This window comes from Pithys albifrons, chromosome 17 (assembly GCF_047495875.1).
Source record: "Pithys albifrons albifrons isolate INPA30051 chromosome 17, PitAlb_v1, whole genome shotgun sequence".
NCBI lineage: Eukaryota > Metazoa > Chordata > Aves > Passeriformes > Thamnophilidae > Pithys > Pithys albifrons.
The window spans coordinates 9,791,520-9,817,534 of NC_092474.1; the positions used below are offsets into that span (position 1 = coordinate 9,791,520).

Below are 26,015 nucleotides of genomic sequence, written 5' to 3' on the forward strand. Positions count from 1 at the left end.
GCCAATCCTCTACTCACCCGCGATCTGGTTTGGGCGCTGCTTTGCCACCGAGAAGGGACTCCGTGCAGACAGAGCTCTCCAGAGCCGCTCAGGCACGACCCAGCAGCAGTCGGGTGAAGGGGGAAACGAGAATTGCTGTGGTAAGTTTAAGTCAGCCCTCCTGCATCCTTGGGGGCGCCCTTGGTTATTGTTCTCCAGGGATAAAAGCAGTGAATGATCGAGCAGTGGAGCGTCCGTGAACAAAACCGCGCTGTTTCCCAAAGGGACATGCTGAGCATTGCACTGACATGGGCTGAATGACACTAATGCGCTCCCTGTAGAGCCCCTGGGGGCACAGGGGCATTTTGAAAAGCAGGGATGAGAAAGCGAGGCCGGGGCAGCGCGGGTCGCTGCTCTGCAGGCGGGGCTGGCGGTCCCGCGTGGAGCCCTCCGAGTCGCGCCGCATGTTTCTCATCCTGCCCGTATGGCTGTTAATGGCCCTGTCCTGCCTCCATCCTCAGGGACTAATTGCCTCACACTTGAGCAAATGTGCTCGGTGTTTGAAAGGAGTCTGTCGATTTGTGCGTATTCCTGAAAGCCTCCCAGGGCCCTGTTCCCTTTGAAGTGTAAAAGCATCTGTCTGTCTGTGCTTCTCCAGCAGTGTCCTGCTCCGTTTGCATCTCTTCTCGGCTCGCAGGGGCCGCCCAGGAATCCATCCCTGGCCCCATGCCGCGCTCCGGTTTTGGCTGCTGAGAGGATTTCCCTGCCATGGGAAGATGGGACTTGGAGACAAAGGTGAACAGCTTCAGTCTGGGGAGGGGGTTGAGCTCAACTTGCAGCTGGGGATGCTCAGGATGGAGCTGTTCCTGGCGGCCAGTTTCCACTACTCCAGACTGGGAATGCTCTCGCTGCACGTTCATCCCTGGTGGGTGTGTTGATTAGGAAGGAGAGGAAATAGCCCCTATCTTCTTCCCACCATGGTACTCACCTTCCCACCCCAAACAGCATTGGTTTGGTAAGGAAGTAAGGTCAGACCTGGGCTGCTTTGGATAATCCACCATCTGGGAGGTGACCTGTGCATGGAGAACCAGAACCTGTGATGGTTCTGTGATGTACATTCTAACAAGTACTATTGAAATGCAGCCGAGTCCCTGCTCTGTGTGTGGACAATTTGGCCTGTGATTCTCCCCATCCCACCTTCCTGGACAATCGGACTGGCCCTGGAGGGGCTGCTTGTCCTCACTGGGGCATTTTCATGTGGGCACAGCCTTACAGGGGTGAGTGTATTTCTGGAGCCAGGACTAACAGCTCTGTCACTCCTTGGTTGTCCCTGGGATGGTGGTGAGAGGACAGCAGAGATAACTCCCGGCTGGAATTGCAGGGTCTGCCTGTAGCCGCTGCCATCCAGCACCTCCCAGATGGTGCCTTGGGTTTCCTATTTCAAGGGGCCCTAAGCAGAGCACCTCGCTGCTGGAGGCAGTAAATGGGCTTCCATCTGGTTTTAATGATCAGTAGCACTTCGGTGCTTGTTTATTCCCATGTTTTATGCTTCAGCAATAAAATACTGCTTCAGTTTGTTCAATCCATCCTGGGGCTGGATGGAGATGAGTTCACAGCCTTTGACAAAGAGGTCCCAGCGGTACACAGGATGTTGGCTTTTTTCTCAGACAGCTGGGCAGCATCAAATGATGTAGTGGCTTTTAATGTACAAACATCAGTGGACACTATAGAAGGAAGGGCACACAGCTCATCGTGTGCGTAGCAAAGAAATCTTGTCCTTGGATTAAAGGAGTTCTGGAGCTGGAACTGTCTGTCCTATCCTCCATGGGGCAGCACAGGTCAATATAGTCTAATATTAATTTAATCTGGGGGAAAACTGTTTGTGAGGGGCTGTGGGACTTTCTGATGTCACTCCCCTCTCCTCAGCACACTCGTGTGCCTGTCTGCCACTGCTCTGGTGCTCCAGAGGGATCACCTTCCCAAGGGATGAGCAGTAACACTTTGCAGTCTCTGGCAGTTGGTATCTGGGGATCCTGAACCGTTTTTGCAAATACACGTTAAGCTTTTCAGCACGTCTAAACATGACTCTGTCCCGCGGGGTAGGTGAGGACACCAAGGCGAACAGATTAAAGGCAGTAAACCACAAGGGGAGAAATGGGCTGTTTGTCTCCCTGCTGACTTTTATGGAGACCTGGAAACCTTTCGCTTTCCTATCTAACTCTTGTCTTCTACCTTAATGGTGGAGAAACAGTTTCCTCCTCTTTATTTCCCAACAGTATGCTCCTTAGAGGATCTTCAGCTCTTACTCTAAAGAGCATTGATTTTCAGCAGAGACCCTTTTCCCCAGCTGTTTGTCAAGGCATGGAGCTGTAGGTGGCAACTAAAGAGAGAAGGATTTTAACAAACTAATTAACCCCCCTCCAAGTCATTCAGGGTCCGTTCCCTTGGTGCCACTGATGTGGCATTTGTGCTAATTTCCCCTGGAAAGGTCTAATACAGGGGAGCGATTAAAGGAAGCTTTTCTCTGGCTGCTTTTACGCAGCAGGAAGAGGGAAGGTGGCAGCTGCTGCTCCAGTTGGTTATTACTGTCCCCAGGGTCGTCCACCTCAAAACCCTCTGCAGGTACCCTCTGCACAGGGGTCTGGGTTTCACCCAATGTGTCCCCCCTGCTTCCCAAACAAACGCGGGGTGTCGGTGTGGAGGGGGTTTGCCGTTGTGGTCGTGGTGTCCCAAGGGCTGCTGCTCCTCCTGTGAGCGGTGCTGGCTTTCAACTGCAAATGAAGCAAATGAAGCAAATGGCAAAGCTTTGACGAAGGGCCTCCCTGGCCTCTGCCCTGGCCAGTGCTGGGTTCTGCCTCTTGGCCCTCGACTCACACTGATGGTGTAAAAGCTCCTGGAGTTCAGGGCAGAGCTGTGTCATGGTGCCCTGGAAAGGTGAAACCATGATCCCTATGGATGATCCTCTTGGCCTTGTGCCCCTGGAGCCCAGTGGGGCTCTGAGTGATGGGAAACAAGCAAAGCCAGGCGTCAGAGCACTGTGCCCACCCTACACTGCTCCCAGCCCCAAAGAAGGGACGGTAGGGAGAAAAAACGCTGTGATTCCTGGGATGTGGGGCTGGGACAGCCTGTGAGCTGTGGCACGAACTCCTTGAGTCCAGACTATAAAGTACTTCACAAGGCTGTCCCAATTGCCTGGCCTATTAGTTTTATGGAGGGGCGTGTTGGGAGGATGCAGTTGATCTTTTGCCACGGTGATGAAAATGTAACCGCAGCTGGGAGAGACCCCGGCAGGGAGGCAGCCGAGCCCGTGTTTGGGTGTTGGGGTCACCTCCCTGCAGGTGCCCGGGGTCCCCGGGCATCCCTCAGTGCTGGCTGCCACACGTGGGTGCATTTTGGCAAGGAGAGCCTTTGACGCTTGGCCCAGGCAGGGGTTCCCCCCGCCCCCCGGCCCCGAGCAGAGGAGGAGGATGGAGCTGGGCAGCCGCACAGGCAGGGGCACAGTGCCACCCAGTGACTGCGTGTGACCTGCGAGGGGACAGCTGGGGCAGCCTTCGCTGGGTTTGCTGCAAAGGTGTGGAGGCCTGGAAGCTGCAAGGTGGGGGAGAATACGGGAGAAGCCAAGAGACCGTCTGTGGTGTTGCTTTGTGGTTCCTGCGCACAAGGGGCAGAGCTCTGGTACTGTCGGGGCGTGTCTGGAGCGAGGGGTTTGCGTGACTCGTCCTGTTCAGGTGCTGACAGAGGCTGAGTGTTGGGCATGTTGGGGCTGAAGCAGCTCACGTTTTGGGAGGTACCCTGGCAGCAAAACAAGGGGAGGAGGAGGTTATCTGGGATGAGCTGCTTGCTGTGGAGAGGATGTGTCTTTGCATTGGGAAGGACAGGATGGCTCCAGGGCAGCGTGTCCAGTCTCAGAGAGAAGAGGCTGTTGCAGGGGCTGCCTCAGAGCCACTCAGCCTTGGCTAGCCTGGCGCTGGACTGGAAGGGACCCCTTATGGCATTAGGTGACAGCCACGTGTGGTGGATTTCTGATTTGCACCCCGAAGTTAATACAAGATCCTTGCTGGGTCAAGCCTTGTGTCATGTTCCCAGGCTGTGGCAAGCATCAACAGGCAGCTTGAATGGTGGGGGAGAGGGAAAGGAGCCAGGTACAGTGGGGTGCAGTGTCAGCAGCTCCTGAGGTGGCTCCCTGCAGTAAATTGCTGCCCCAGCAACGCCCTGACATGTTTCCAGCAGGGACTGTGTCTTGGAGGAGGCACAGAATATGGCTCTATTTTGGCTGCTGACTGCAGAGCCCACAGAGCATTTGGCAGCAGAGAGGGGTGTTAAATCAGCCTGGCCTTCTCCAGGTACATCATCTTCTCCCTCCACTCCCTTCCATTTTCCATAGCTGTTCCAGTGCAGCGATGCCCCTGGGCTGAGGACTGGTGTGCAGCTGAAATCAGGGCACTGCAGTGTGGGAAGTGAGCCCTGCACAGCCTTGCTGGAAATCCAGCACCTGGTCCCATTGGCTGCAGAGCTGTTTCCATCCCATCACCCAACTCTGCCTCCTTCAGATGGTCACTAGTGATGGTGAAGGTGGATCACTCAGCCTCATACAGGCAGGAGCTGCCACTGAGTACTGGGAGTAACCTTTTCATCACTACTGGGCTACATCCTGCAGTTTGGGATGATTTTAGCCAGAGATTGGAACTGCTTTACCTTACCCTGCTTATCCTGTGTGTGGTGCTCAGACCTGTGTTACAGCCCATTCAGCAGAATCCCAGACCTGAGCCAGTTTTAGCCTTTCTGTTTTAAGACTCCTGCTGATGTGTCCCATGTCCAGGCCAAGGTGCTATTTCTTGCAGGAAATTATCTTTGTTAATTTTAGCTCTAGTTCTTGAAAGTGCCGAGTAGGCACAGCTATTCCAGGTAGTTGGGCACAGCGGGAGGTGTTCAATCTTCACGGGATGCGGCTCTTTCTTGTACAAGGAAGGCCAAGCCTGATGAATTATGTTTCCTTTGTGCCATGCAGAGTGTGAGGCTGATGCTCAGCAGGAGTCCAGCCCAGTGCTGTGTATCCATCCTCACTGCAGACTCCGAGCCAAATCACCAGCTGTGATACCTGGAAAGAGAAAAGCTGTTTCCCTTCAAGGTTGGTGGATTAATGATATCCTTGGTCACAAGATGAGGGCAAAAAAGAGATGGTGTAAGATTACAGAAATGGATGCAGAATGTAGAAATCCCCATGAGAGCCCCTGAATTACCTCATAATCCAGATCAAATTGGTAAAGTAACAGAATATATGAAAAAATTGTGGCATTAGAGTCTAGAAATACAGGGTGCCATTACTGCACAGTAATGAAAAATGGGCAAGTTTAATTTTTTATGCCAAGTTAAGGGTAGCAACAGTGTGCTCTAAGACCTGGCTGGGTTTGTCACTTCTGTCAGGAGCATTCCTGGAGGTCTCCAGCTTGGCTGCCGAGTGGTGGTGGGCTGAGCAGGAGTCGAGTGCCAAGAGCCTCAAACCAGCTCCTGTTGTTCACTTATGGCAGTCCCTTCTGTCTGTTCAAAACAGCATCCACTCCCCACTTGCCTCTCCTCCAGGTCAGTTGGATCTCAGGGGCAGGGGCAGCTGGGGGAAGGCAAAGCAGCACGTCCAGCGCTGCCCTTCTGCCTCCACTGCCCTCTGCCAGCCCAGAGAGAGCTGTTCTTGTTGCAGGGCCTGGAGAGGATGGTGGAGACTGGGAATCCACAGCACAGTGCAGGGTTAACAGTCCCCGGGATCCACACTCTCCCTGGTGCTTTAGTGATACATTTCTAGACCAAACACAAGTGATGAATTTTTCACCACTGACTTTCAGCTGCCCTTGTTGGACCAGCCAGGACGTACAAAGCAGGAGCCAGTTCCCTGCGGATCCCCCAGATTTAGCTCTGATCCCAATTGTCTGGTGCGCCAGCGGCAGGTTCGACTAATAACTCGTGCCGGGAGGGTTCTGGTTACAAAATGCCTGGAATGAAACAAGCAGGTGCTGGGGAGGTCATCTGAGGGGAGCACTGTGTTCATTGCCTGTCCCTCGCTCCCCTGCCTGCCTTGGAAGCAGCGTGGATGGCATCTCCCACAGGTGAGGCTGCACCTGGCACACGAGGGGCTGCCACAGCCACCACACCACTGAGCAGCAGCAGTAGCTCAGCTTTTAATTGTGCCAATCTGGAGCAGGAGGGACAAGTCTGAGTCAGTGGTGGGTGCTGGATTCCCAGGCTGTTCCTGGAGAGGGTGGGCAGCTGGAGCAGTGCATGGATAACCTGACCCAAGGTGGGGACACACCAGACTGCACTAATGAGTCACAATAATTGGTGCAACTTTGGCTCTAGGCAAGCTGTTAGGGCTGGGATTTCGGAGCAGGGGGCTCACTCTGGGACAGCTGTGATGGGTTTCTTTCCCTGTGCCTGTCTGTCCTGCTTGGACCCGTGGTGTGGCTGCAGGGGGGCTCAGCTGTTTGCAGTGACTGCCAGTTCACAGCTGGGGCTGTGGAGGTTCCTGAAATTGGAACTGCTTTACCTTACCCTGCTGAGCTGTGACTGGGGGTCCAACAGCTGCTATGGGAGCAGCTGACCTGCCCTCTGAAAAAAAGGCAGAGGAGACAATGTAGGGGACAGAAACTGCTACAGCTGCTCCAAGGTGAGCCGTCCCTGTCGGTGAGTGTGGACCTGAAGGGCTTTCACATGTGCACAATCTACACTATGGAAAATCATGTGAAAAATTACACAGTAACTGTGTTCTGCTGAGGATGCATTTTATCTGAGGGTATTTAGATGTATTTCCTATTGGTGTAAGCTCCAACAGACACACCTGAGTATGTCCTAAAGGGGTGTTTGCCATTGCACTGGTTTAGACATAAAATTTTTAATTAAATGACAAACTGATGAACCCAACTCATCCCAGCTACCTTGCACTGAAAAATTAAGGCTTATGCTGCCTGTTGTTGGACTGACCCAGCTAAATTAGTTCAGATTTGCACTGGTGAGAACTTCGATACAGGTAAGCCTGAAATAAACCCAGCTTGAGTTACTGCTTGTTTCTTGTTACCTTTGACTTTTGGCTGTTGCTGGAGCCTTTGGTGGCTGCTGTGCTGGGCAGTCCTGGTACAATCCCCCCCCCATTGCAGCTGCAGCAAGGGAGGAGCTGTGCCAGCCCCTGGAGAAGGGGCACGTTCAGAGCAGCGATCCACAGGCACCCCCACTGCCCAATGGACGTTTGGTGTCAGAGCAGCCTGGGGAGTACCAGAAAGCCCCACCACCCCTTGCCCCACACAGAGATCTGTTGTGATCCAGTGTGCAGGAAGCAGACAGCTGGAAGAGCAGGGACACTTGAGTTTGCCACATAAAGCAAGAGATGCCACCGGAAGCAGCCACTGCAACAGGCAAGCACTGCCAGCTTTTGCCAGGAAGCCAAAGGCACACAAAGTAGCTTGAAGCAGGATTATCAATCCCACTGCATGTACCTGACCTGTTCTTGCTTGTCTTTAAAACAGAACTGGTTTTTCTCCAAAATGTAACTTGCCAAATGTAACTATTTCATAAGACACTATGCAGAGTTGACTATGAATGTTTATTAACATCACATGGAAATCTGCACTCCAGAGAAGACAAACACAAGGCTGTCACCATACCTACAGAGTCCAGGGAGCCAATGCAAGCTTTGTAGGCTTCTCCTTTGCAGCAGTTGAGTGTCTGATGTTCCTTTTAAGTTTTCCTCCTATACAGGATCATCTCAACTATCAACACCTTGTTAACGATTTATGTGAAAAACCTTAAGTTTAGTTAGTGCTACTCTTGATCTGGATTGGCTAAAAACAGCCAGAAGACGACCAGGATCCGGGTTTTCACTTTCAGGAGACGTTTCTGATGAGTTAGGCTGGCACCCCTCAGGCCAGAATGCCAGTCACTCCTCCCCGCACCTGCACAGGTTACACCTTATTTACTCAACCAATAAAAACCTAAATGCAAACCATATGCATAAACCAGTCATTGTTACAAGCACAGTCAAGGGTATCACAGTAAACAAAGGTCATGGTTTGCAGAGACCCTTAAAAGCCTTGGCCAAAGAGCAGCGTTAAATACAATGGAGGAAGATCACTGATGTGTCGGGCGTGAGGGTGGAGGAAACAGTGATTATCTGGATAACCAGAGATGCATCTTTTCCAGGTGAACCTCCAGAGCCCAGCAGAATAGTCTAAGAGAGGCACGAGGATGAAATGGGAGCATCATTCAGCCTGGCAACAGCGTTTTCTCCTGCTTAATTCTTCCTTTGATTCTGGAGAACTTCAGTTGGCACTCTGTTCACCCACAAAACAGGGCATCATAATGAGAGTAAGGGCTTACATACTCTGCTGTTATTGTCAAAGTTTTAAGACTAAAGACAACAAATAATACTGTGAGGTGAGGCGAGTTTTATTCAGACTGTACAAACAGGCCATTGGGGAAAAAACACAGTGGCTTGATGTTGGGACCAGTTCTATGAGTGGAGTAAGAAATTAAAAGGCACTAATCTTAAGAAAAGACACTCCATATATTCTAAGAATATAATTCATTTAATACTGTTAATCTTATAGCACAAAAAATAAAACAAGCTATGATCCCCAAAATAAATTTTAAAAGCTTACACTTAATATTATTGCCTGAAGATCATGGTCTTTAAATTACATATTGTGTTTAAAAGTTTACACAGTGAAGACTGTCTCAAATACAAGGCCACCTTTCCCACTGCAATAATTGTATCCCTGTCCCAGAACACACTTTAACACAAATGAACAGAAAATGACAACTACAGAGGAACGCTTTCACTGGTCCCAAAAGGCAGTCTTTTAGGCAGGTCTCACTTTCAAATGCAGGTAATTGAGGAAAATGCTTGAAAACTGGACTAGAAAACAAAGGCAGCCCACTCATTCCCAGGGTGTTAATATAATATAAAAATTCATTTACAGGCACATGAAATGGCACAAAGAATGCTGTTTTTCCCTTTACAAAAATAATGCTCAGGCTCTTCAGAGCCCCAACCCAAACAGGATATTCCCTTTTGTTTATTCTTTCCCAATTTGTAAACAATCATGAATTAAATTAGCGCTTATCCAGTGATGGACACTGATTAAAACAGTCTTCATTTCAACTTTCAGACTGGTCAGAGGCTTCAAGGTCTATATACACATGTACACAGCAGGAGGAAGCCAAGCACTGAGCCTACTGTGGCACCAGGTCATTACACCAGCTCTCGTTCCAAAGCAAGAACAGCTTTGATGGTGCATAGATTGAAGCCATCCCTTGTAGGCTCTCATGCTTCATACTAAGGTTACCTTACACGCCCAAGAACATTTACACTGAGAGGTTATCACTCAAGTTTAAGAGGATTCATAAAGCAACAGACAGCACACGTGTAAGCAAGCAACAAGTGACTGAGAATCCAGAGTCCTTCAAAGAGAAACACACACTGATCAAATGCAGTCTTTATATGAAAATACTTGTCTCATAGTAAAATAGCCAAGACACATTTTGAAGCAAGGTTACAATCAGCTTAGGCTGGTCAGTATGCTACATTGAGACCACATTTTACATACCTGAACCACACCACTGCTACTCGGAGAAACACTGTTCAGTCGTGGCCTAAAACCAGGTTCACAGAAATTAAAGAATTCTTGTCTTTGCATCAGATGCCACTACACACAGAATTTGCATAGTTTTGAAGGCAAATGTTTTGCTTTTCTGCAGTATCAGAACATAATTAAACCTAAACCAACATTTGTGTTCAAAGTGTACACCTTATTCAGTGAGGGGATGAGTCAAGACGTTTATTTCAGTGAAAAAAGTCCGGTTAAAAGCTGTGTTCAAGATCTCAAATCTCACAGTATTTATTTACCGCGCAAAGGAAGAATTCAACCATCAGTCCTCTGAAGAGCTGCCTGTAACTAGGTCAGGCTGAAATAAGATTTCTCTGCAGCAGACTGAGTTTAGTGCAGTTTCTGTATTCCAAAGATGACTTTCAGTAGTACAATCTGTGTAGTAAACGTGTGGGTATCACTGGGGCACAGGAAAAGCATGACCTCCTTTAGTGAAGAGCTGCATAGCTTTTCTTTGCAAGACAAAATGTCAATGCCTATTGTCAAGAATTACAGCACCAAACAATTCAGTCAATGCTACTCTACTTCACAGTTAATTTGGTAGTAAAATGCTCTACAAGAACTTCTAGACTGTCAGCCACTTGATCAATACTACAGAAAACAGCTATTGGATGAACGGAGAGACTCCTTTAAACCCAGCATTTGGAACGGTGTGTTGCAAATGCCATTTCTGCAGTTCTTCAGTGCCTTCCAACTAAGGATCTCATGGCACTTCCATATGAACTAAGAACAACGTGATTTTATTAGGGTCAAGTAACACAAATCAACAAGAAAACATGCTGGAGCTTAAGACAATCATTTGACATTTATAAGAACTGGTGATATTCTGCAAGTATTTGAAGTTTCTCATCTTGCTACAAGTGACAGCCTTCAGAAGTTGAAAAATGGGGGCTCTGCTGTTTTCCTGTAGCTTCCACATTGGACATTTGCTTTAACCAGGCTGTCTGAAAAGGGAGGTTTTGCAGTTGTAGTCTTTGCACACATGTGTTCTGTTAACTCAGTGTTCCACCATTTTAAAAAGAGTATTCCAGTTCACCTACAGCACACATTTAAAGAAGGTGGTACAGGATTCCCCTGTACCTGTGCTTTGCTATCCTGCCCCGAGGCTGAGGATCAGCACCTGCATGGCACCCACTGCACCTGCTGTGAGCACAGTTACAGCAGGACAGCTCAGGGACAGGGACAGGGACAGGGAAGCACTTTCCTGGTAACAGACACCTCCGTGGCCTCCTCCAGCCTGAGCATTCATTTATCACAGGGGGGAAACCAGGCAGCTGACTCCAATTAATCATCTTCTAGAGGGTGCTGGGAAGGGGAGGGACCTGGGCACATACAAACCAGAGCCAACTCATTTGGAAGGGTAAAGAAAGATGACAGCATGCAGAAAACTTGGGGTACAAGCAAGGAAGGAGGGAGGGGGAAAAACGAAGGTGAAAGCAGTCCTGAAAGAGAAGCACAGCAACACAAAGACACCCTGGAAAAGAAGTTACTGTGTTTGAAAAGGAGCTTTCAATGAGCTGGGGCTGGCATAGCTAGGAAACTCTGGAGAGAGCAGGGACCCGACAGAGACATGGGTATAAAAGGTGTTTAATTGTTTAAGAGGATTTTATCACTATTTATCAAGTTCTTCTGTCCCGCTCCTCTCCTGCCTTTCCACACCCTGTCAATCTGATCTGTCTACCAGGTAACATGAGCACTTCTACACTAAACTACACTTTCAACATTGCAGAAGAGCTGTATGTAGAGCAGGCCAAAGTGTTTCCCCTTAAAGCTCATTTCTACAGTTAGTGCTTGCAAAAATCAACAGAAAATCATTAAATATGTCAAAACCAGGTTACAAGTATCAACCCCTCCTAAGTTTCCTTATAAATAAATGCCTCAGCTTCAATGCAGCTCAATCAATGGTTATTTGCATTTAACACACACTGTTTCAGGAAGGTCAACAACAAGCTTAAGAGTTAACAGAAAAGAGCAGTGTCTAATACAACTGCTTAGAATACATAAGCTCCAATTATTGTCCTTTGAAAAGACCATCATTTTAAATGTACTACCTTAGGACAGGTAATTTTAAAACTAAATCTTTTTCAGTCCTAAAATTGCATTTTCGTTGTTGCTTTTTGTTGGACAGTAATGCACAAGTTGCATGTTTGATCTAAGATTAGGGCTCTTCCTACTGAACTAGAAAAAGTCCATGGAAGTCTCAAGAGGAAAGGTTTTCTTCCCACACCTCTCTGCTAATATTCCAGTTCAGTCTTCTCCAGCTTAAGGCCCAACAGTTTTTAGAAGTGAAACTAAATTCTGGATGATGCACCTATGGTAGGAAGGTCAGGCAGTGCCTTCAGGTGTGTGTATTCCAAATGTACATTAAAAGAACCGTCAAACTGCAGCAAGCTGGAAAATGGGCAATGCTAGGGATGTGCCAGGGAGTCCCCATCCCACCTCAGACAATGCCAGTGACAGCCAGGAAAGGGAAGCAGCCGTGGGAATCGGGCAGAGGGAGTCACTCGCTCTCGTCTGGGTTTTGAGGGTCAAATATTTTGACGTGTGTGAAGGGGAACAGCCCTTTCCGACCGTTGACTTCTCCTTCCCACTGACCATTGATGTTCATCCTTGTAACCTTCACAATATCTCCAACCTGTGGGATTGGAAATAAAAGAGAAGTTATCACACATGGGAATCTCACCCCTGACACAAATCAAGTGAAGAGGAACAAAAATACGAGCCCATCACAGGGAAAGAAACCTCACCCTCTTCTTGGCATAAGGTTCAAGAGAGGAGTTACTTCCACCTAACTACAGTACCAGTGTTTTGCTGCTCAAGGTGGGAATGTGGTCTGTGCTCCTTCTCATCGAGTATATTTACATGTAATCTAAATGTAAATCTACAAACAGAAAGACAAATTACTGAACTACACCTTTTCCTATAGGAAAGCTTACAGCTTTTACAGTATCTTTAGCTTAAGATATAAATTAACATCACTAAAGATACCATCAGTGATGAGATGCAACATCCACTCAGAAGAGCACAGTGCTCCTACTGGCTTTAGCATCATCCGACTTACAGGGAATTTAGTTTTTCAAAGAGAGATTCCTAAGGCAAAGAAACCATTAACTGAAGTTCTAGTTCTGATTATCACAGTTGAAGAACCCTCTGTAGTTTCTAAAATACTGGTACACTTCCAAATCAGGCAAAAGCTCTCTCAAACCTTTTGTTAGTATTAGATGTACAGATTCCAGCTTTATTTGTTGTTTTCACCTCTACTTTCTGCCAAAGGATTTGCAACAGGAATGATGAGATGTCAAGCCTTTCCTTCCATAACTATGTTTCTTACTATCTGGCAGTGAAAGATGAACAAAGTCTTAAACTATGATCAAGCAAGAAACACCAGCCCAAATGTTAGTAAATTATACTGGTATTGTTCAATACCTGTATTTAATTTGGATTAGGACAATTTAGAAAGCAAAATATCCAAACTGACAAGTAGTATTTAAGGCAAGCTAAACAGTCATTCTCCCTGCAGTGCTCCAGGACAGCTGAACGTGTGGTCTCTTGCAGCAGCTCTCAACTCTCCACTCCCTTCCTGTTTACTTAATTGACTCTGTGTGGTAATGATGGTAAATATTAGAAAAGTGGTATTAGCAGCTGAGAACCAACTTCACAAAGTAGAATCAGCCTATGGCCAATGGCCAGTGGTTGCTTTCCCAAACTCTTTGGTCCAAGCTCTTTGTAGCTGAGATTCAGTTACCAAACTACTACTGTGAAGTTCAAAGGAATGTGGCTTTAATCTTCTTACTTAAGGAAAAAAAACAGACTTTCATCCCAATACAGGATGGATAATCATTGATCTACATTATCTAAATTGTATTAAAATTCAGAATAGATGCAGGTAGGCCCTTGGCCAAGGTCCTTAAACTGGAACTTTTCAGGTAAGACCTGTGTATTTATGTTAAAGAAAAAAACCACTACTTTACAAAACAGTGTGCATGTCCCTTGGTGATCTGAAGCCTGTTTAAACCAGTTACCATTACTCTAATAGATATTTTTTGAAGATCACTCAGAAGCAAGAATCTTTAAGTGAAGTTTAACATACTGTAATAACCTGCTTGCTAGTCAGTCACTCAGTGTTATATCTTTTACAATAGAATTTGTCAAACTTAACAACTATTTTTAGAGATTTAAGCTTTGTTGTGTATTAGAGTGAAATCAGACTTGTGAGCAAAATGTGCTGCTCTGCCTTCCCTATTTTTTCTCCACTATTTGGGTTGTCTGTGTCCTGTCTCCCCCTCCAAATCTGAGACTGTCACACTTGCAACAATCCTAATCTTGTGCTTTTGAGAGGAGAAACCCCTGGGAACTCCCTTGAGTTCTCAGGATACAACTACAGAGAGCATATGACTTTCTTAAACAGACATTTTTTATTTATGCTGTCCCTGAACTCAGAGATGAATCCAGCACACAGGATGGAGTGGTTAAACCCTGCCCATGACAGTCAGCACGTCCTCACAGCATTAACCTGACAAGTTCTCAGCTCTCAGGGCCTGCTGCAGCAATGCCTTAATTGTGTGTTTGCTAAAAAGCACAATTTGTCTGACTTCTCATCAAATAGAAAGGCTAAAGCTTTAAATAGTAACAGGATGACCTAAACAGGAACCCAGCAAATGTCCCTTTAGGAAAAGGCTGATAATATCTAAAAATACTCAGTGTTACATTGCTATATTTAAATAACCCTTGAAGGCAGATCTAAATTCCAATTTTTAGACCCAAACTGAAGAAGACACAGCCAACATCACACCAGTTAAAAGCTAATAAGAAATTGCATTTACACCACACCATAAACCAAATCCACTCTCAAACCCTTTAATATTACAAATAATCTGTAGTACACTGGATCAAAATTATGGGCCTGCATTTTCTGAGAGTCTGACAATGTAATTCTGTTCATGTGAAGACCAAGCCATTATTCATTTTGAAGCTCCAGAAAGATTCAGCTCTGAGTGACTTCACAATGTGAACAGGTTTGGGAGTGTCACTTGAGCTGAGTGAAAAACATATTGACAGTACATCTCTTACTGCATTGCAACAAACTGCCATGTAGATGAATGGTGTGAAATGTCCTTTATGCTGCTGGGGGGGCAAAGCTGCTACATCAGCACTGGCCACTCAGGAGCTGGCCAAAAATACCCCCATATGCCAAGAACCATTGAAACAGTAAAATAATTTGCAGTAACTTTGTATTATTTTTGTGAGGTTTTTTCCAAACCAAAGCTTCTGAATATTCTCTCATGTGAAATTATAAAAAAAAAGGCAGTTTCCCTAAGAAGAGTACATGAAACAGTATGTTGAAATAAGATTTTTGGAGCAGAAACCTTGATTTCATGATAGAGTAACTCATGGATCTTACGGTAAAGACCTCCATTTTGATAATCTCTAGAAAATTCTGATCAAGGAGTCCTTCTGTGTATTTCTCCCCCAAGCATTAAGTAAAAGCAGGTTTTGGTAAGTGCTTTATAAAGCATCTATAATATGGTTGGCTGAGGTTGATCTCCCACTAAAATTATTTAACACATTATTTTTTTGAGACAATGTTTTAAGCCAGTCAGAAGGATTGTCTTATGATCAGGCACAGGACAGAGTCAGGAGACCTGGTTCCATTCTCATCTCTGCCACCAATTTCCTGCATGACTCTGGACAGCTCATGGCCCGTATCTATAAAGCAGGATAACACTTCCTTGGACTCAGCATTTCTCAGATAGGCTAATTCAGCATCACTGCATGGAAGCAGCACTGCTGCAATGAGTAATGCTGCTGAAATGGAGCCATTTGGTTACACCCAAAGGATAGAAATCAAAACGTACTTTAGATAGCATCTTTCATTCTGTCCTTGTTAGAGCATGAATCCAAAGCCCTGGGGAAACACAAGCTGTGGAACATGCCAGTCAGAAAGCTGAATTCATCCACTCCAGACTCTTCCATACCTGTCCTCCATTTGAAGCTGATTCATGACTCTACAAAATGCCCTTTTAGTCACACAGTCAACCCATTCAATGAGTTTTACAGATATTCCAACAATTGCACATTAACAGTTCTATGGCTGATAGTTCTGTAATGTCAGTTTAAGGAGATAAAAATGCAGTAAACTCTAAATCATTGCTTTAGTCCACTGGGTCAATATTATAGAAAACATTGGTCTCTGGAGTCTGTAGGGTGTTGAATCTCAGTCATTACCCTAATTAGTGTCACAGCTCACCTTCTCTGGTAACTGATGTCAGTACCAAAACCAACAGAGAAGAATAAGCAAGAGACACTGAGAAACATCCTGATACCCACTGTCCTCAAAAGATTTGGAGCTACACAAAACAAGTGCCATCCAGCCACACTGCAAACAGGACCCAGGGACACTGAAGGAGCTGGTGCTTTATGTACTGCAAGAGCCAAGAAACCAAGAGACTGAAAGCACAGCTTGATTTTCCTTTACTTCTGATGTTCTCTGCCAGAAGAATAATAGGTGTTCAAACCAGAGAATCAGAGAGTTCAGAGGAAAGACCTTCTATTCTCAAAACATGAGAAAAGGTCAAAGGGTAGCACAGAAATGTGAAATCCTAGATGCAATTAATCTGGCCTCACCTAGGAACAGAGTAAAACAAAGGAACTTTAAATTTTGCCTAGAGCTAAGCAAATTGCCAGAGTAAGGGTTGCAGCACTGAAAAAGTGCTGCTTTTCATTTAATAGTGGCCTGTGTCCCTTGGATTAAGCAGCTGTCATGATTGTACAGAACGTGGAGAGCTGACCTTCCATTCAATAGTTAAAACAACTACAGTTCCCCAACCAACCCTTCACAAGAATAGGCTCAGTATTTGGCTTAAAATCCAGACCTTGTGGGTTAGATGCATTTTAATGTTTACCACAGCAATGCCGAGTTTCCTTGGCTTAAGAAAAACACACTGATTGTTGTCTACTGAAAGAAGTAGCCTAATTTCCTAATTAAGAAAGTTCTACTACTAGCACATTTTGGCCTAGTTCTCTCAACCTTCCTTTGAGGAGGGAAAAAGTTAACTGTAACCTAATTGTAACAGGCTCGAGAGAAATACTGTAAGTCAGTTATGTAATTATGGTGAATAGATATTTATTTCACCAAAACATTTGGGTGTCAGGTTGACTTTACCAGCAAACATACATGTGTATGATTGATACATTATGAAAAGATAAACTACCTAAGACTATAATGCTGGCACAGATCTGTAAAAAGCCATCCTAGTGCAACTCTTGTTTAAAAACAATTCTTTGGTTACAAAACACCATCATGTTATGCCTGGAGATGAACTGTCAGATCACTCCTGCCTTCAAAATTGTCTGACACTTATTAGAGCACTTGCAATATATTTTAAGAACCATTTTTTAAATCCATGACAGGCATAAATCCAGTGGCTGCTGCTGGTCTCCCATTTTCTGGTTCCTGATGCCATTTTGTTCCATTTGTAAGTGAATTTGGAATTTGTTTTTCATGTCCTGGTTAGGGCTTGCCAGTTTAAACCAAAGCTTCAGCAGCAGATTGTTGCTAACAGGCTGGCAGTGGAACTGCTGCCAGGTATTAAATGCTGAGAAACTCTCAGGTGGACTTTGCTGCTCTGTATCCCAGTGCCAGAGCCTTTGCTCTCACAGAACTCATCACCTCCTTCCAGTGCCATCCCACATGACCTCAGAACACAGGATTGCCCTCCTAGTTTTCCCACAGTAAAGCAGGATTGAGGACCAGCAGTTCACCCTCCTGTAAGGTGGAATTCCAGTCCCAGCAAACACAGGACACTGTCCCTGTCCTTCCTATTCCTTCCTCTGCAGCACCAGAAAGGAAGGAAACAGCTTCTTGGCTGAAAGCACACAAGTAAAGAAACAGATCTGGGTCTCTGGCTGTTGTGCTTTTCAGTTGTGTGGTTGGTGTTTTTTTATTTTCATTTCATGGTTTGGTTGTTTGGTGGCCTGTTGTTTGTTTTTAAGGCAGTATCCATGAAAATTCTACACATATTAGTAATGAAATCAGTTGTAGTGAGAAACTACAGACTTCAATCATCTAATTAAAAACATCAAACCTGAACTGCCAAGGTAACTAAGTCAACTGACAAGAGCATATGTAAATCTTAGAAATACATGTAATTTATCACAGGCTTTGATTGTTCCCTGGTGCAGAGAGATGCTCAAAGTTACATGTACCACCAACTGTAAACTTTGAGATAACAGCTATACTTAAACTACCATTTTAGCCTATAAAGAGATTATAATTTAATATTTTTATTTTAGAGAATGAAAATATGTAACACAGTAGGATTGAATCAACACAGACATTAGTCACTTCAATAATACCACTAATGAGAGAGGTTGGTAACTCCATCTCCCTGGAGTGTCCAAGGCCAGGCTGGATGGGGCTCTGAGCAACCTGGAGTACTGGGGGGTGTCCCTGCCCATGGCAGGGGGCTGGAACAAGATGATCTTTAAGGTCCCTTCCAACAAAAACCATTCTGTGATTCTACAGGAACACTCCATCATTATCCAACCAAATAGATGTTGTTTCAGATTTTCTGTACAAGAGTCACTTATTTTACATTTTTTGTGAGAAATTAAAAGGAAAAAAAATCATACCTTGCTTACAAAACAAACTTCTCTGTAACAGGATGGCTATGAATTTTTCCTTTTCTTGAGGAGAAATTCTGTCAGGTTATGTAAACAATAATATACAATAGAAAAACTGGACCTGCAGGCAGGGAGCTTGTCCCATTTTCAAGCTGACCCCAAGAAAATGCCATCTCTCCACTTAAAAGGAAGTAAAGCATTTACTGTGCAATAGCTTTATTTACTCCAGATGGTGTTCTCTTCCTTTTAAGTACTGTCTGTGTGCTGACCACACAAGGCTAGAGCCAGTCAAAGAAATTTGCTCTCATATTGTTTTGTTAGTTGAAATGAGATTGCACAATGCAGAACCACATCATCACCCTAACAAGGTGTGCTGCCTGCACAGGCTGAGCTGCCACTTAGGGTGCACTTAACACTAAGGCAGAGCATGTCAAATACTTTTTATGAAAGAACACCATGAACTTTCTTCCCCAAGATAGTCCCACAACCTGTTCTTTGTCTGACAGCAGCCACTTTCAATGGTCTTACAAAACAAAAGCTTCAAATGGCTTAGATAATTTAGTGATGTGTAGAGCCCTGACAAGTTGGGATTAAATACATCATCAGTGCCCTGAAGGTGTTTGGCAACCTGAAGGAAGATCAAGAAAAGCTGAATGTTTTTTTCTTTAATAGCCCCTGTTACCAAAAAAAGTTCCCTATGCATGGAAAGATATGAAGAAGCTGTAACTACTGATTTCAATGAAAATACAGATCAATTCTCAGAATTCTGCTTCTGAAGCTCTTCAGAAGCCAGAGAGTGGATAAGGTGCACTTGCAAAAACCAGAGTGCATGGGACAAAACATGCCAGTGCTGGGAGACACAAAGACATGAGGCAGTAAATGATTAATGCATGGGAAGAATCTTTCAAACAAAACTTCAGCCATTTGAAGGTTCAAAACAAGTCAAACCTCTGTGTTGGTCAGAGAATTCCAAGCAGTTCTGCCACCCTGCAGCAATGCAAATTCCCTGAAGTAATTCCATGACACATTGATAACACAATCAACTGCTTGCCTTGCCTTGCATGAGTAGCATGAGTAGTTTTGGCAGGAATCTTCTGTACAGTGCAACTGGCAGTGAAGTTACACTTTGTTCTATGATAATTTTCACACACTTCACAAACAAGCTTCTAGATTTCGTAAGACACAAAGGAAACTCAGTGATATATATTTAACTTTTAACCCCATAAGAGTAATAACCTGTAGAAGTTTTACAAATACAGGAGGAAAAACACTTAGGGTGAGTACTATGAATAACTGGAATTCAAAAACCCAACCTTCCAAATTTCAGTCAAAAGTATCAGCCAAAGGTAACAGCTTTAACTTGCACAGTAATTGAGCAAAAGCAACATGAAAAGTTCAAAAGCATTTTTAACACCATTATTATTTTACTTGCTAAAATATTGTTGCTTCCTCTGCTTGTTTCCTTGTGATTGTTCTTTGAAGTATTGCAGCACATTCAGATTTAACCCTGGAGACCAGCACAGGTTCCAGGTGAGAGACCTTTGAACTATGGGTTAAGTAGCCTTAACTAGTTCAGTTAGTACATAATCTAAATCTAACAGCCTCAGTATTCTGGATATTTAGAAAACTTCTTCCAATCCATCACTTATTCCAGTTAAACTAGTGTTCTAACATGAATTCTTTACTATTTACAGAATAAAGCTCTGAAGTCTTACAAATATCCCAAATAAAAATTAAAAATGCTTTGGCAAGCACAGGAACTTTCAGCACAAGTTTAGAGGTTATGCTACACTCCCTCTAACCCTCTCACCCCCAATTTAGGCCTTAAAGTTTCTCAAATTCCACTTTTGAAAACCCAAGTAAAAGGGACTAAAGTATTTGCAATATATTCTGCCCTGATTTCAGCTCTCAGCATGAGATCTGGAGCAGCTGAGGATCAGAAAGACTGTGTATCAGCAATCCTTACCTCTCTTTAAAGGATGCCAGTTCTCCACCTGGAACAGTGCAGTGATTAATGAAACATTTTTCCTTCCCCAAGATTAAGTGGAGAAGCAAAGTCATCCTGGACTAGCACTGACTTCCACAGCAGCACGTGTAGAATGTGCACACCTCACTGCCCCTGCAACATCTGCACTGTTGAACAAGCAAGGCAGGGAAAATACAGGTCCTGAAGTTACTGACTTGGTCACTTTTCTCAAAGGAAGTGGTACAGATGAAGCAATTTTTGTAGATATTTCTTCAGAATGTGACCTAACTCCTTCTCAGCCCCTCGACATATCTCAGCAGACTCCATATGAAATCAGCCACACCAACTTCACCCCTCACAATTTTTAGTTTCTTCTTTTACAAAGCAACTGAAACCTCTAAAATAGGAAAACTTACCTCTAGTGCCAGCGCAGTCTTGTCATAAGCACAGGGTACTCTCTTTTGGATGGCTTTGGCATAGACTGGTCCATTCTGCGTGGATGGCAGGGGATTGATCACTGCTCCAGGTGTACTGGATACTGAGGGAAGGGGACTTGCAGTTTGAGGCTGAGCGTAAGCGTGGGCAGGTTCTGGAATACCGTAACTGTTGGAATTCCTGTTTCCATGCTTCCCAATAGAAGATCTGACTAGCTTTTCTACATAGGGCACAGGAATCATCCCAAGCCGCCCATCCTTGTTCCTGGCACTCCACCACTGTTCTTCCGGCTTGTCCACAATTACCAGAATCTCGCCCTTTTTAAACGGAAGGTCCTCGGCATCGTTGCCAGGGAAGTCATAAAGAGTCCGAACATACTCCACATTTTCCTCTGCAGTGGACATGGCAGGGGCAGATCCTGATCCCATTGGTGGACTTGGATACCTGAGTGTAAAGAACACTTGGTAAAGTGATGGATACTGGTTTGTGTTTCCAGAAACTGAGCTAAGTACTGGTTTTACTGCAGGAGCATCAATTAGAGCAGAATTCCTTATTCAGCTTTGTAATGAAGTATTGGCTTGGCAGCACCGTGAGGCATTTCATGAGTAACTCATACTCTCAAGTAATTACTTAAATACCCAAATTAGCTACCCCAGAAACCCAATAAAAATCTATCATGGATGCAGCAAACTGGGAGAAATAATGTAGGATCTTCATCCTCTTGTTCTGGATTGTTGTGAGGGCTTTAGGGTAGAGTAGAACTAATTCTATAGTGTAAGTTATGAGAGCCATGATACAGAAAACAAATGAAAATTATTTGGATGACTGGGGTGGAAGGGCAATACATAAAAAAGTAGCTGTGAATCTCTCCAAGAGCCCCCCCCATCCTAAGTCATCCAAATAATTTTAGATCACTTCAACTTCAGCATCCACTTCTGGAGAATTCAGTAACTCCAAGTGCTACATTTGAGCCACCACAGTGGAAAAACAACAAAAGTATGAAATCTTCACAAAAGGGTATGAAATATTTGCATCCACTGGTAAGAAGGGACTAAGGGGGAAAAAAATCCAGCCCCCTGGAAATATTCTGTTGCCTTATTAACCACGGTGTTATCTTTATTCACTTAATTGTTTATTACTTTGTCCATCATATGTCAAATACAGGCCCTTTGTTGTGTGTGGTAACATATGACTGGCCATCAAATGAGACTATTTTCACTGCAATGCATTTTCATCCTAAATGTTATACACTTTACTCAAAGCAGCTGTCAGAGATCTTAACGGATATAGGTCACAGCAGGTATTTATTATCTAAGCTATGACAGCAAGAATGCATGTCATTGGCCTACTTCAATTCTCTTTGCTACCTGCAAAATACAATGGAAGTCAAATCCCTGTGATTTCTGCAAGATATGCCAGAAGCCCTGAACAGAAAGGTATTCAATCTCTGACACCCTGCTGTGGCCAAAGAGGGGGGAGAGGGAACCTTCAGTCACTCTGCAAGAGCAACAGCTCAGGAACATCTGCAATGATGGTCAGAGCTCATTATTAGAGACACAAAACAAAGTTTAAAACAGTCTATTTTCAACTGTTTAAAACGTCATCTCTGAGACCTAAAAGCATTGCATGGCTCTGTACAACAAACTGCTTAATCCTACTGCAAAAGCCACCACTCAGGCTGTACTTTATGAAATTAAAAGCTTGAACAGCTTTCAAAAGCACAAGCATCTGAGTGCAATGAAAATGCCAGGGAAGTAAGAATTAGCATAGCAGTTCTGAAGCATGTACCTGTTCACCCCTATTCTAAATCTAGCTCATCAACTAAAAATAAATTAAAAAGAAATCCGGAAATGCTACCTATCATCCTCCCTCTCACAGCAGGAAGTTTCCTTTGAACAGAATTTCAAGCCATCAACCACGTCATTGATTTTTCTAAAAAGAGTTTTAACAGAAGTCATGCTAAGGAAAACCCCCTAGTCAATTCCATTTATAGCTTTATAAAAAGCCTGTCAGTTCACATCAGTTTGGGTCCCATCTGTCTGTGCTGGGAGAACAATGAGCAACTGAAACCTTGAAAATAAGGTGGTGCTAGAACGTTCACAGAACATTTCACAGAACATTTCACACAGGACTCCTAACAAATACCAAGCGAGCAAGTGGAGTCAGCTCCAAGTTTTCAAATGTTTTGAGAAAGGAAGTCAGCCATGGCCACAAATGATTAAGAATGAATATTTACATCCAGAAAGGTACAAGAGTATCCAGGTTAAGCAGAACAGAGATAAGCACAAAGATTGCTTCAGTGTAAGACTTTTTTCCTCCCAACTGTCCACAAGTCTAAGCATGCACATAACACTGGCAGCTCCATTTAACCATTCCTGCAATGGTGAAAGTGATTTTTCTTTCTTTTTCCCTACCCATCTTTCTAGGCAGTCACTACACAGAAGACTTGTGAGCATCCTGAAGAGTTCTTAAAGCACAGTCACATCCTGCCCACCACTTGAGGTTTTCTACTTGACAAGCTATTGTCAACCTTTGACAGGCTGCTGATTGTCATTAAGTCCTGCTCTGAGCAAAGGTTAAATTTCGATTATAAACCTCAAAGTTATTCCTCCCCCCTAAGAACTTGCTAATCTGCAAGACATAGTAAGATGTTAAAATGCAGAATTTAGAAGTGAACCAATCTGAATTTTGGTTTTTAGTATCACTACTTTTCTAGTTTTTGTATAATTTCATTCTATCCAGGAAGCCCAAAAGCTTTGAAACAGGATGCTGAGAAAGGCTTTATTAATTAAAAATAAGAAATATGTTCTAGGGTTCTTGATAAGCAGTTTACTGATGCAGGTTGCAGGTATGTCCCATGCTGGGAACAGGACAAAGAAGGAGCTCACAGCCAAGTCACATTTTCCCATCCTCCTAGAGCAGCATTTCTCAGCATAGCATAGGGAATATGCAGATACAAATGGAGAGTGACATAACCAAACTGTGAGAAATAAATACCTTACATTCTTCTTGGGTGGGAATGCCACTCTAGAAGTTTCAGAAATGCTGTCCTAGAATGTATTAATGCTGACTTAACAGGGTGAAGCAGTCTGATCACATAAAGGCCTGTTCTATTGTAATCAGTGTGGATGGAGGGGCAGACAGCAAATTAAGCTCCAACGCTGTACATCCATCTCTAAACTAGTGAGCCAGCTTCTCAACCATCCTTGGAACAGAAAGACAATACCAGAAGGGTAACACAAAAAGGGTGACGTGCTTTGGCACGACCACACCCTCTTGGCGAGGCAATTACAGCCAGTGGTACAGAGTTACACGGTACCTTTACACATCCACACGCAAGGTAAGGACAGAGCCCGTGCCTTAAGTGGGTGATTTAACTGAAAGAACAAACCATAATGGTTGGCAAGCTCAGGGGGTTATGAAGGCCCAGTGTGAGAAAAAAAAAATGTTTCTTTAGTATACACAGCATATACGTCCAATGCCAGGATCCCGGAGCTCCTCGGCTGGACTGTGACACCTTTATAGGTGTCGCCTCCCGGTGCCACCTCGAGCAAAGGTGGGGTGGGTGGGGCAAAGGGGAGGGTGGCACTCACCTGGGCGCGGGCTCGATGAGGGTGGTGGTGTCCAGGTAGTGGATCTTGTAGAACTCCAGCAGGGCTGGCAGGTGCTCGAACTCCTGGTCGCCGATCTTAAAGCGGCGGTTGGGCAAGGAGTTGATGATGTAGTGGGAAACGCGGGAGTTCTCAGACACCGAGAGGACATAATCGCCCGGGCAGGTGGACGAGTCCCGCACCAGGAACATGCCGTGCCGCTGCCCCTGCAGCCGCGTCTGCGCCTCCGCCCGCGACACCGGGCCCACGTACCAGCTGGAGCGGTCCGACGAATCGAAACGAGCGGCGGAGGACATGGCTCCGGCCGGGGAAGGGGGAGGGAGGGGAGGAAGGAAGGTGAGGAGCCCGAAGGCCCTGGCGGAGGAAGAGCCCCGGAGAAGGGAAGGCCTGGGCGGAGCGGCCTGGGAGACGGCGCGGGCTTCGGGCGAGGGGGAAGCGGCTCGTGCCCAGCTCAGGAGAGAGGAAACCCAGGTAAAAGGGGTAAGGGAGAAGGAAGCTCGGCGCCGCGGAACGCGGAGGGCCGAGGAGCGGCTGGGGTGGGGCTGGCCAGACGCGGCGCTCAGGGCCCCCGAGTCTCCCTCAGCGGCGGGGTGTGCAGGGCATCCTTCCCGCCTCCCTCAGGCCTGCGGGGGGCCCGGCCAGGCGGGTGGGCGCAGAGCAGCGGCGGGCGGCGCGGGCTGGACGGCGGCGAGCGGAGCCGGCGCGGGGCGGGCCGGGCCGGGGCAGCAGCAGCAGCAGCGCCGCGTCCGCCGCGCTCCCTCCCCTCGCGAGCGAGCACCAAAATGGCGGCGGCGCCGGGCGGCGGGAGCGCTCCCAGACACCGCCCCGCGCACGCGCCATGGCGGCGGCGGCGGCAGCAGCGGGGGCCGCGCCCGCCTCAGGGGCTGGGCCCGGGCGGCGGGACGGGATGGGGTGGGGTGTCGGTGTCTTGGTGTCCAACCCTGCCTTTCAGGGCAGAGGCAGAGCGCTCCTTCCTCAGCTGTCCGGGTTAGGGTCGCTCAGCCCTTCCCGGCCGCGGTGGACGGACGTGCTCTGGCCGAGGCAGGGGCGGCCCCGCGCCCGCCGCAGCCCCTCACAGCGCGGGGCCCCCGCGGTGCTGCCGGGCGCGCTTTGGCGCGGCCCACCCACAAAAACTGACCAGCCTTTGGTCTTAAGACATCAGAGGGTGACCCTCCATCTTCTCAGCGCTGTCCCGGCACGTGTCCCGGGCTGTCCTCGCCGTGCCCGGGGCCCCGCACCGCTCCCTCGCCTCCGGGCCCCTCCGCCGCCCTGCCCTGCCGGGTCGGAGCGCGGCCACCGCCCTGACCGCGGGCGCTGTGCAGACACACAGCACTTCCCCTGAGGCTTTGGGTTTTTACTAGTTAATTCTTTATTTTTTTTAAGGAACAAAACGGACCACTGATAACCATCTGTGATCGCGAGATAACTCCCTCTGTGCTCTAAGAGGCTGTTTCCTGCCTCTTCACAGCCTTGCTCCGACACCTGGGGCAGGGAGGGAAGGAGCTGTCGCGGGCGCTGCGGGGAAGGAAGCCCCGGGGAGGACTCGGCGGGTCAGTCCTTGGCACTGGGAGCAGCCGAGCTGGTGGAATTTGAGGGAGGTTGGCGGTAACCCCACTCCGAGCGCCGGGGCCTCTGACGGGTCCGCAGCGCCGGCCGTGCCGATCCCGATCCCGATCCCGGCGCGGTGCGACGGGCAGGGCGCCACAGGGTAATGCAGGAATTCCCACTCGTGCCAGAAACCTTTTCAAATAGTGT

General features: G+C 46.4%; 1 protein-coding gene and 2 long non-coding RNA genes across 8 annotated transcripts in view; 2 read left to right on the forward strand and 1 right to left on the reverse strand.

The window, feature by feature from the left end:
* On the forward strand, window positions 1–9,094 carry LOC139679765 (uncharacterized). The gene is made up of 4 exons (XR_011699235.1): window positions 1–140; window positions 638–774; window positions 4,988–5,107; window positions 8,161–9,094. It is a non-coding gene; the product is annotated as an uncharacterized lncRNA (long non-coding RNA).
* On the reverse strand, window positions 7,546–25,062 carry CRKL (CRK like proto-oncogene, adaptor protein). Its single transcript, XM_071571797.1, has 3 exons — window positions 24,243–25,062; window positions 20,631–21,093; window positions 7,546–12,261 (listed from the first exon to the last, which is right to left on the reverse strand). The coding sequence occupies exons 1-3, from the start codon at window positions 24,554–24,556 to the stop codon at window positions 12,127–12,129; spliced, it is 912 nt and encodes a 303-aa protein (XP_071427898.1). The 5' UTR covers window positions 24,557–25,062; the 3' UTR covers window positions 7,546–12,126.
* Window positions 24,249–26,015, forward strand: part of LOC139679766 (uncharacterized) — a 21,049-nt gene continuing 19,282 nt past the window's right edge. For all 6 annotated transcript variants that reach the window (XR_011699236.1, XR_011699237.1, XR_011699239.1 and 3 more), the window contains exons 1-2: window positions 24,249–24,731; window positions 25,644–25,968. This is a non-coding gene — a long non-coding RNA (uncharacterized lncRNA). The remainder of the gene's footprint in view (window positions 24,732–25,643; window positions 25,969–26,015) is intronic.

Bases quoted from the DNA above. Each gene is read 5' to 3' on its own strand.
- CRKL (XM_071571797.1), bottom strand. From the start codon at position 24,556: ATGTCCTCCGCCGCTCGTTTCGATTCGTCGGACCGCTCCAGCTGGTAC. The intron at 21,094-24,242 runs GTGAGTGCCACC...CTTTACACTCAG, and splicing joins CTCATCGAGCCCGCGCCCAG to GTATCCAAGTCCACCAATGG. The intron at 12,262-20,630 runs GTAAGTTTTCCT...CCAATCCCACAG, and splicing joins AGACTGCGCTGGCACTAGAG to GTTGGAGATATTGTGAAGGT.